Consider the following 12,003-nt stretch of genomic DNA (forward strand, 5'->3'; position numbering starts at 1 on the left):
ATAGTTACAAAATTACAAAATAGTGCGGAGGGTCGTATGCATGGTGAGCAGTAGGAACGGGCGAGTATCTATGCCAGGTATCGGTGCAGGATCGATACCGGCCTTCTTTTAAGGTAACGGGTACTAATTGAGGCTGCCGATACTTCAGGCAAAATAAATCAATCTGACATCAAGTAAGTCTCCGTTGGCGCTGTTTGATGTATTGGCTTAAATTATTGGCATTTATGGCAAAAATATTAGCACAACAAAGCAAGCATGTTCCTCCATAAAAAAAATCCAGAGTTGATTTTTACTTCACTTGAGCGCTGGCGTACCTAAAAGTGTGCTCATATTTTAAAAACTGTCCTGTTCCACGAAGCAAAAAAAAAAAAATAAAAATGATTCTTTGATACGTTTATCCTGTTCAATGTCCTGGTTTCATTTCTGAATCCGCGGCCCGTGACGGCTCCATTACAGGCCTGTCTGCCCGCTGTCACTTGCCAGTGATGGATCAGGACGTTCCAGACACGACCAGCCGTCTTCATTTTAACAACATTAGCGCTTTTCTGCCTCACAGACTCGACAGATGCAAAAGCCCGCCCGGCTTTTATTAGATTGCGAAGAAACACGTCTTCGCCCGCCGCAACCTTTCGGCGCCGACGAGATGGAAATCGAGGCGACGCGGGAACGAGTGACCGGACCGGCCTGTGACCTCCTCGCGTTCATAATTCGGCCAATTTAAGCGGATAAAAAAATATATTAGCATGTTTAATGGCAGGCTTATGCCCGCGGCTTGTGTTTGACAGCTGTTGAGTCAGACGACGCCATTGTTGAAAATATGAGTCAGTGCGCGCTAATCTAATCAGCAAAAAACCTCGGTCAGGGATTAAGGCAGTTTTTCGGACATCCATCAGCCAACGCGGGATTACACACAAGGTCAATTATGGATGAATTCGATTTGCGGGGGCGGGGGGGTCAATTGCTCGATGGCTCGGAAGAATAAGGTAATCGTGTTCACAGGACTCAAGGAGAGCTCAACGCTGGTTTAGATCAACTCAGGCGTGACACTGATTACTTTAATTGGTGGGAGTGGAGGACATCATTGAATCGTACGGAGAGCCCGTCCGTCACACGCACTTTTGATAGCGTCAACTGGTGGCTCAAACACTTCGGATTTGACGAACTTTGTCGTTTGAGTGGATAGCTCAACTCTAACAGGATTTGCCACTGGTTAACATGACAAAATCGTCGAGTATCTCAAGTGAAGATGGATGTAGATATAGCTAGCTAGCTAGCAAGCTGTCTAGCTAGGTAGCTAGCTAGCTAGCTGCTAGCTGCTAGCTCCATGTTGTAAATGCGCCACGGAACAGCTCAGGCGTATTTGGACACAAATTTCAAGTAACAGAACGTGAATACTTTCGCCACCTCCGCCGATTTCATCAAACAACTCCATTGTGATGTAAAGCCATTCAAATCCAATCGAGTCCACGCAACCACGCCTGAGCCGAACATCCTGCCCTGTCCAAACACATCACAGGTGACGCTATCACCGGAAGCTAAAACAAGTTGGCGGTTAGGCCAGCTGCATCAATAAGACAACGCCCACTGGAAATGCAACGGCGAGATTTACGGCACGGGGCATCTTGCGCGCACATTTCCTCTTTTGTTCCTCGCCGCTTGTCCTTTCAATCGACGGCAGTGATTAATTTATGTCACTGGGATATTCCCTTCTGTCTTTGTGGCACAAATAACACACAGTGAAGGGAGGGGAGGAGGGGGGGGGGGTGGAACGAGCGGCGGGGCATGCCATTGATGCTCTGATGCGGCTTCATCCATCACTGATAATGGCCGAGGACAGCTGTGTGTTCAGTCTCTCGCCATCACACCGCAAGCTCCAGGCAAAGCAATAGGAGGGGGGGGGGATTTGGTCCAACCCGACCTCAGAATCTGCAGTACTGTCCGGCAACCCTCTACCAACAAAGTCCCCCCCGACTGAAAACACCCGCCTGGGGCCAGACCCAGATGGCATGTTGGTGCCATTGCGTCTTTAGCGGGCTTTTGAAAAGCGGACGACGACACACACACACACACACACACACAAAGCCAAACAACAAGCAAACAACAAGCAAACATCCCCGTGTCAAATGTTCCGCATGATTTTCTACGCTTACGTCTCATTCTCACACAGCCAAGCAGACGCGCTAAACTCGGGTGAACTGTTTAGACTGGAGTTAATGAAGAGATAACAGCTGATGTGACGGCACTCGGTCTGCGTCCGCGAGTGGAGGTGGGCTCCAGCTGACAACGCTGTCCTTGAACTACCTTATTTAACGAGGTCGGCAAATTGAAATGTCATAGCGGGGAGGACCGATTGCCGCTTGGGTTCCCTTCAGCGGCTCACCTTTCCAGATTTGGGAATGGAGCGTTTTGGGGAAAAAAAAAAAAATGGGTCTGGTGTCAAGGGGTCAGTGGTCATGTGACTCGATATATAAAAATGGAAGCTCATAAAAATTGATGAATAAACATTACAGTAGCGTAACATGGCAACAGGCCGGCAAATGAGGCAACGAAGCCTTCAAAAGTGCCCCCTCCCAAAAAAAAAAAAAAAAAAAAAAGTATTGAATTTCCGGCTTCCATTTCCAGCGTCGTCTCCTTGTGACAGCGACCAAAACAAAATAACGGCGTCGTTGGAAATGGTCCACGCGAGTTGTATTTTTAAATCGTGTTTTTATTCGTTTCTATGCGGCTCCGTCAATAAATCGCTTCACGTCGAGCCGTCCATGACGCAATGAAAGTTGAGGACTGGTGCAAGGTTCAACGCGAGCTATTTCCCGGAGCTGGTCTGGTTTCTTTGGATGGGGAAACAATTTCTCCCATTGGAACTGCTGGAACTGGTGCAAGGCCAATCTGTCGCAAAATGTAAACATCCCATTTATGGTTTTTAATTTTTTTTTTCTTTATATAAAATTCTTATTGTGAGGGTATTAAGTACATTTTATATTCATCCTGAACTCTAATTCCAAATCAAACTTTTTGCGGAGATTTTTGAAGCCCAAACAATCAGAAGGTGCTGTAGGCCGGCCAATCTGCTTCTGCACGGCAGGGCCACCAGCACACCCGAGAGAGAGTGAGTGAGTGAGTGAGTGAGTGAGTGAGTGAGTGAGTGAGTGAGAGAGAGAGAGAGAGAGAGAGAGAGAGAGAGAGATGTGAGCTGCAGAGAGCCAAAATAAACCAGCTTTTAATTTATCGGCCTTGAAAGTAAAAAAAAACGAGGCCCATGCCGAAAATCGGCAAAATGACAAATTTTGGCCGATAATCGGTCTATCACAAGTATATTACACTCTCTCGTGTCGCGTTAGCTTGACTTCCCATACGGACTTCTTTCGACAGCAAAATAGTTGCGATCGAATCGGCAGCACCGTTGTTGGCAGCCTGCCAGCCATGCAACTCGGTTTTATTTTTACCACAGAATTGCTTCATAACATAATGATGAATGAACCGATTGTCGCGATGATCCTGATCATCCCTCGAGGAGGTGAGTCCTTTCTACCCGCGTGACTCATCGGACGTATTGTTGGCCACTCGGTCATCTAAACAGTACATTGAGGTCAGCTCCGGTAAATCTCCGCAGATGGCAAGCTTATGTTATTCAATTAGCAGGTGATGGGCTTGCCTGGAACCCGATCTCCAACAAAACAGCAGCCCTGCACACTCCCTTCCATAAAAGACACCTGTCAGAAATAAGAGCCCCCCACTTTTCTCTCTCTCTCTCTGGTCGTCTGTAGAAATTCCCTCTCCTCGTCTCATCCTCATTTAAGACCTGGCCACTTCAAAGCTGACGCGGTACAATGGCAGCAAGCGGGCCGCCTTCAAAAGAACAGCACAAGTTAGGGCGGCCCCAGAAGAATAGACCTGGAAATCATAATGGGGAGAGAAATATAAAAGGACCAGGCGGAGAGAGAGCGAGCGAGACGCCGTTCACCTGTTCGGTGTAACACAATCACTTAACGATCCTCAAGGCCAATTGTAAAGGGGGGGGGGGTGCTCCCGGTGCTCGCGCCCGGGCTTTGTGCACCGCTGCAGATCATCTTCCCTCTCGGGTATTTACTACACGGCATGCGGCTGCTAAGGCAAGGAGACATTTTAGTCGAGAGGAGACCGAGGGAAGTAAGAAGTGGAAATCTTGTCGAGTCACAATCCAGGAACGATGTTAGCGTTTGTGTTTCTCAAGCATTTCCGACACGCATACGACTGTGGTGGGCGGTCAAGGCCTTGAAGGCCTTCTCTGCTGGCCGAATATAATCAAGAAATCATGATCATTTTCTTCACATTGATGTCATTTTATATCCTCGGGTTGTATTTTTATGAGAGTTTTTATCCAATCAGAATTCAGCTAGCTCGTGTTGCCAGGCAGATTTCGCACTATTCATCCGCGGCCTTCAGATACAATCGGTGATGGTTGACCGGGTACTCGAAAACCTCAGATTTGATTCATGAATTCTTACGAGGCGCCGTTTTCTTCCTAAGGACGCAATGGAGTGACTTTTTAACCAAAACTGGGTGCGGTTTGGGCCATATAAAGCTTCTTCATCACGATAAACCGGCTTTGAAGGCAAATGCTTCAACCCTGAAGAGGTGAAGGAAACAAAAAAAAAAAATTTGGAATGCGAGCTAGAAAAACAACTTTTGGCGGAACGTCCGTTTGTCCACTTGAAAGTCCAGTTCGCGTAAAAGTGTCCAACCAGAACTTTCCGCATTGTGTCATCCAACGGCGCTGATCCAGAATGCTTGCTTTTTACATAAAACTCGTTCGTCGGGGCTCCCAAATAATCTTGAATAATCTTTGTCATTGCGGCTCGAGACGAAGATCGCCTCGGGTTCTTTCCTTCCTCCCAGCCTCTTATCTCGGCATCTCGCGCATACACGCTAACTTTGACCCCGTTTAGCAGATAGTTCAGGTGTTGTGTTCAGACAGCTATGTCGTCCATCCAGTCCACAACAGGGATCGCTCTGTGTGTCTAGCACCTGACCTCTGACCCGGCCCATGGGTAAGCTTAGCTTTAGGACACCACTCACCCTTTTCTATAGATAGCATTTTTTTTTTCCCCTCCATTGAAGTCAACGCACCCCCCCCCCCCCCCTCACTGCTATCTCCTCTCGCACCCCCCCAGCCCTCTTGCCTCCCCCGCCCCCGGCCCAACATCCCCACCCTCAGAATAACCAGGGTATGTGACGGTCTAAATGCCCCCTATTGTTGCCAGAATGGTCCTTTTGTCCGCAGCCCCTTGCATTTGCTGACTACGGACATCCAGTGAGCCGACTTTTGGAGAGGCCTGGAAAAAGAGGGTGAGCTAAGCCATGCTATATACCCCCCACTTCAAAACACACACACGTAAAAATGTTGAAGAATTTCCTGAATCTGGAAATGTGTTAATGGTTCAGTCCAATTTTGGACAATGCATGTCAACAAAGGACAAAAAAATGCATGCATGCTAATGCTAACATTAGCTTACCCAGCTGCATTTTTTCCACGCTTCCCCTCAATCGCCACTCGAATAAAACGGAATCTCCTCACCGCTTGTGGTTGTTAGCGTGCCTCATTCTGAGGGATGCCGTTTGCCGTTTCCCGTACAGTATTTTGCGGAAAACGGACTGCCCCAAACCGAGTTGAATGAAGACAGTGGAAAAAAACAAAAAAAGTGGCATTAGAATTGAGGTCACATACGGTCCGACACCCGAGACAATGTGCAAAAACGAGTAAATCATGTCATTGGCGTCAAGTTTAAGCACATGATTCCTCAACGTCGGCGGCCTTCAAAGCCAAATGCGATAACCACGGAGCCAGATGATGCAAGCGTGCCCGATACGGCTTAATCATCCTAAAGCCGAGCCAATGTGGAAAAACAACGACGCCTTGAAAAGTGCCTTCACGACAGGGTGAAAGGTCACCTGCGGGAAAGAGACGGGATGCATCTCCAACCGTGACTCGCGCGGCAGTTCGCCCGACGCTAATGAATCTTCCCAACACCACTTTGAATCGACTTCCATTAGCGAGCTTTTAAAAACGCTCCTCCACGCCTCGGGCGCGTTAGAGCCCAACAGTATTTAGTGGCCATCCTTTAAACGCGTCCCTTTAAAATCTAATCTGCTAATGCTGCGCCGGGCCCGTAAATCTTTAATTGGACCTCGCGTCCACCGTTTAACAAGAATCCGATGCCCACTCGTGATTCTTTGACATCCCAAAAAGCGGCAAGCCAACGCCTGTTCCACCGGCCATGTTCATAAAACACACCGTGGCTCCCCCACCCCCGCCCTTGGCCCCGCCCCCGCCCCTCACGCGCACTCCTTTCACTTTGATTGGGCTAATTGTGTTTCCTGCCGAACGCAGTAAAGAAAGTTCAAGGAAGTGCATATGCACATAGCCCGGAGCAAGTCAAATTTTTTGGGAACAAGAGGCAATTAGAGACAATAGGCGGGCTCGTTGGATTTCTAAGGGTCCAATTCACACGCTAGCGCTAGCTACTAAAGCCTCCTTCGCTGGCGACGTCTCGCGCTGGGGATAAGAAGAAACGGGGAGACACTTTTGAATGACTTGAGCTGCTTTAACAGGAAGTCGCAGCGGTCCAAAACTGCATCGTGAAAAATTCAAAATAAATAAACAAGTCGAGAGGAGTACAAGTTGCATTTTTTGGGGTGGGGATTTATTAATTTATTAATTAATTTATGTTGAAATATATTTACATGAAAAATTTTCCTCTTTGTCACATACACACGATATTTCCTCAAATATTGACTCAAAGACATTTATTTGCTCAACTGCTTAGACTCCGGATGTTTTCTTTTTTTTTTTTTTTCTTTCCCCCTTCTTCCCCGCACGCCCCACTCTTTGAAGATAAACGGTATTTATATGAGAACAACGTACAGTGCGTTGTAAAGCTGCAGGGCAGCCGACACTTTGACGGTGTCAAAATGAAAATGATCATTAAAAACAGCAAAGCCAGTGGTCGGGCTTTGGCGCGGCACGCTAGACGACAGCCGAGCGGTTTCAAGAAGGGCAAACGAGTGCAAGTGTAGCAGACGTCTCCAGGGGTTGCAACATCTGGGCCGGGCCGGATCGAACAACTCGTCAGCGTTCACCCGTAGCGCCATCACCAAACCGCACTGTGGTCGTCTTTGTTATCACAGCCTGTCACACTCTCTCTCTTCATCCCGCTCTTTTCTCTTTGTCAATCTAGCCGAGCTCCTGTTGACCCCGGCGCCTCCGTGCAGTCAGACCACTTCAGAGACGCAAAACCGCACCGCGCTTCCCCGCGTGCCGTGGAGGGGCTCTCTCTTGATCCGAAAGCTCATATCCTTCACGGTGCGGGCGACCTGATCGGCGCGCCGCGGCCCTGGCATGGGTTGATGCGAGGGAAGTCATATGTTTGCAGTTTCAAGCATAGAGACCCAATTAGAGGCAGCTGTTGCCGCGCTATCGGACCACAGCATCGAGGAGGAAGAGGATGAAGTTGTAGGGAGTGTGGGGGGGGGGGCTTGAATTTATGGTCTGCGTGTCCACGGCGGCCCCTGTTTGATGTGCAGATAATTAGGAAGTGAGGGACTTCCTGTGAGTGGCTGCTGGAAGGCGCAGCTCCGTGCAACACAACTCTCCCCCCAAAAAAAAAAAAAAAAAAATAAATGGAAAAGCCTCGAAGAAGAGAAAGACGTTGCATATATCTGAAGCGCTGGCAGCATCAGGTGTGCTTCAAGAGCTTTCAAATCGCCGGCGTTCCTCAAACATGACTCGGCAAGTTGACACAGTTGACCCACCGCGTGTCTGCACGTCAGAAATCCTGACGATTCAAAGATGGAAATCAGTCAACGCCGTTTCTCTTTTTGCTGTTGACACACACCTGCGCCAGGCAAAGTTAAACGAGTCGCATTGTGAAAATGAAAAAAGTTCCCGAGTGGATTTGGAAAACGGCCAAGGATTAAACTAATTTAAAAAAAAATAATAAAAAATTTAAATAATTTTGTCATGGCGTCTGTTAAGGGCATCGGAGAAAAAATAATACATTTAATTTTAAATGAAGGGGAACAAAAGTATTATAAATAAAACATTAACAAGGTTTATCCATTTATTTTTTTCAAGTTCAGCGGGCCGGATTAAAACATTTAACGGGCCGCATGTGGCCCCCGGGCCGTAGTTTGCCCACGCCCAAGATTGACGCTAAAAGGACCCAAATACGCGCCGACCAGCAAGTGGAGTCCATTTTCCATAAAATGTCATCTTTACGAGTGAAACTAATAGATCAAACTCAAATTGCTCACCAAAAACAAAAACTCCGAGCCAAGGACGCGCGACCCAGCCAAAAAAAGTGGCTTGACTTGTGTTATTTTTCGACATCGAGTCTTGCCAAGCCTCACTGCACCTAAGAGTACGTTGACATGGCAAGAAGTACAAACGGCATTTGTCACATCGTGGGTGAAACGTCAAAAGCATTCACGTTCAGACGGGACGAAACATTTTGTCGCTCCTCCCCCCCCACGCTCCGCTCACAATTCCCGAACGCGGCCGCAGACGCTAGAGTAGACTGCGGTCCAGAATTTTCCATTCGAGTCCTGCCGATGTCAGCAATCTGCATTTAAAAAAAAAAATAAAAAAAACGGAAATCCTCCACAGTTCCAAAATAATGCAGAAATAAATCTAAAAGATCTTCTTCCACATTGATCAACGACATCACTTCCTTGATCGAGGAAGAGAACAACCAACGATTCCATTGGCCAGGACTTGCCTTCCAACAGATCACACATGACGCAACGCTATCTAGCCAACGAAGCGTTTCTCATGCTTAAATGCCGTCTGCGTTTCCATGGCAACCTTTTGTTTTGTTTTCTTGCAGAAGGTTCATCACCACCTTGCATGTCATTACATCTGTGACCTCTTCAGCCACAAGCGCTGACCCTCCTTCATTCATCGCCCCGCCCCCCCATCCTCAAGCCATTTCCCCCCAAAGTGGCTCAGACTCCTCCAGAAAAAAAAAAAAGCCTCCGTTGAATAAAAATAAAACGATTCCAGAGATGCCTCCTCACAGTCAAGTGTTAAGTCAGTAAAAGTTCCCGACAGACTCCGCTCGCCACTGTATGAGGAACAATAGGCTCAGATTGAGATGCGCAGCCTCTTTTGTTTCTCTCCAGCTCTTCCGCTGAATGAAACACAATAGGAAGGAATGCGTTGCTTTCTGCTTGAGTGCTAAAAACCAATCAGGATTAGAACAATGTGCTTTGGAAAAGGCCGTAAGAGTCTTTAAGTATCCTGCATAGCATCAGATTAGCTTGCGACCATCAAGTCCCCCCCCCGCAGGTGGCGGACCATTCACACTCGATGTTCGGCCAACACTAAACAACAACAAGAATACAACGCGCCCGTCACATCAGTGGTCGCATATGCGGCTGAGTAGCAATCAATGAAACAGTCACATTTGCATGAATGTTTTTTTTTTTAAAAGACTAGATGTGCGAAAGTGATTGCTGCGGCGAATAAGACAACATCAGCCTTCACAAAACGCAGATTATTCGCTTTTGGGCCATGATGAGCGTTTCTTGCACAACGACCCCCACTGTTGGTGTAGACTGTAGAGTGTAATAAAATATTTTAAAAAAAATTTGCTGATAGGTACATGTGCGATGTAAAGATTATTCATTTTTTAACAAAAAAAAAAAAAAAATCCTCGCATTGTGTAGGTCAAGTCAAAAAGAAATATTTTTTCTTTGTTTCTGAAGCTTTCCCGCCTCCCCTAAAGGATCACTTCTTTAAGGACATTTGAACGCAAACAGAACAGAAACACTGCGATAAAATTCAAAGGCATAGATTCTTTATCCTCCGCGAAAAACAACTAATATTCCTTCAGTTCTCGAGTCACTCGCAGTCATGTTTATTTTCCGTTATTTTATTGTATTTCTTTGTTTGCGTCTGCATTACAGAGTCATACTGCCCCCCGGTGGCCAATGAAAATAAATAAATAACAGCAGGTTTTTTTCCCATCAAACAATCCATTTTAGTTTTAGATAATCCAGAAGAAATGTATCCACTGTTAAATTTAAATTAATTAAATTTAACACTCTTATTCTGTATTAATTCTTCTTCGTCTCATCACTGCTGAGCTATTTTTAGAACAGAGCCCCTAGCTTTTTATGTTGTTTTGGAGCTAATGGGTACTCGCTGGCATTTATTTATTTATTTATTTACTTATTTTGGACAAGGCACATTATTCAAACAAAATGACATCTGTGTTAGCAACTCTCACCTTGCTCGCTCCATCACTCCTCCCTGCGTAACTGCTCACCCCTCCCCTCTCTGCTTGCCGAGAAGCAAAAAATAAAAACGATAATTGGAGGTAATCAACAAGCGTCGTTTACTCAACTCTGCAAGCAGCCAATCTTGAATTTTTCAAGGCATCACATGATCAAATAATTTAGGTATTTATTAAATTTAGAAATGAACAAGATCCACGGACCATATTACAAAGAAATTAATAAGAATGCTGAGTTTGCAGCACATTCTAGTAGCGCAGGCACTAAAGTGGCGCAAGGATGGTCGCTCCCGCAGTTGAATATCAATAAGTACCTTTAACGACATCCTCTAAATCATCTGACATGTATACGCGTCGTGCTTGGCGATGATGATGCCATTAGGTATGCGGGATAAGAGAGATGGGTGATGCAGCACACACACAGCCACGGACGCACACACAGAGCATTTATCACAGTCAAAATAACTCTCGCACCAAGGACCCTCACAGCACAAGCTGGGAATGCAGAGAACAGCAAAAAAAAAAAATTATAAATTATAAAGTATTTATTGTTTTTTTTTATTACATATATTTATATATATATATATATATATATATATATATATATATATATATAATATTTATACATTATTGCTTTTTCTGCACACTGATTAAAAAAATAGTGGAATTTATTTATTTATTTATTTTGTGTTGCCATGTCAACCTAATCTGCGCAGGGCCTTCCGAATCGACTAACTATGATAGTAATGCAACTTTCTAGATTTTTGGGGGGTTTATTGGTTTTAATTTTTCCAAGTTTCACCTTTTGACCCCTGAACGCAATATTCCTTTCCATTACTTCCGACGTGGAAAGAAAATGTTTCCGCAATCCAAACAAAGCAGAGATCAAACAGCATACCGGAACGGATTGCGTTCATCCTTCGAGGTTCCACTAATTACAAATTAACATCAGCAACTAACTAAATTCCGCACTTCCCATTTAGTTTGAAATCTTTGCCCTCTTTCACTTGAAATACCACTACCCCCCCCCCCAACACCACCACCACCTCGGCCGCTTTTCTGTGCCGAGGGTCGCCGACAAAAGGAATTGTGCAAACGAGCCTTTAAAATCCCTAAATGGTTGCGGTGGGCCTACAATGGGCCAAAGAATGCGGCGCCGGACAAAGGCCGGCCCTTGCCCCGCCATACCGGCCCCGCAATGATGGATCCGAACGGACGCATGAACGTGGGCTGGATTTGGGGCCGGAGAGGCGCCACCTCGTCCCCCCCACTGGGCCAAGCAAAAAGGGACCGGCTTCGGGGACACGCTGGAAGCCCGGCCCAGGGCCTCAATACAATCCCGAGCCGCTAACTAGCCTCGCCATCCATAGGCCTTGATTGATATGGGAAAAGCATGCTTCGCCTCGCCATACAGCGCTCGACATCACTCTTGATCATCCTCAAAGCCTTGAAATTATTCCACTTTTCAAAGGCAAAGCCAAGAGTGCAGATGTGGGCAGCCATTAAATGTATGTAAAATGATTTCATGTACATAAAAGGCGTCGATTAGCCTTCATGGTGTTTGACGAGCATCCAATATGGCGCACAGCGGTGAATGTGCGCAAAGCAAATGGCGGAGGGCCATTGAAAAGAGAAAAAAAAATAAATGATCATTTGCAATGGAAAATGCGCTCGGACAAGCCTGATTTTTTTTACATTCGAGTCGAGGATGTTGCTTTGAAAATGAAAATGC

At 46.2% G+C, this 12,003-nt stretch overlaps 1 protein-coding gene across 1 annotated transcript in view; it reads right to left on the reverse strand.

Annotated features, from left to right (window-relative positions):
* Positions 1 to 2,793: 2,793 nt before the first annotated feature.
* Positions 2,794 to 12,003, reverse strand: part of LOC148316445 (uncharacterized) — a 60,279-nt gene continuing 51,069 nt past the window's right edge. Inside the window, exon 4 of the mRNA XM_088286876.1 lies at positions 2,794 to 2,886. Within this exon, the coding sequence (XP_088143002.1) occupies positions 2,794 to 2,886 (93 nt within the window). The remainder of the gene's footprint in view (positions 2,887 to 12,003) is intronic.

This window comes from Idiotropiscis lumnitzeri, chromosome 21 (assembly GCF_059441095.1).
Source record: "Idiotropiscis lumnitzeri isolate Australia: NSW breed Sydney's pygmy pipehorse chromosome 21, RoL_Ilum_1.0, whole genome shotgun sequence".
Taxonomy (NCBI): domain Eukaryota; kingdom Metazoa; phylum Chordata; class Actinopteri; order Syngnathiformes; family Syngnathidae; genus Idiotropiscis; species Idiotropiscis lumnitzeri.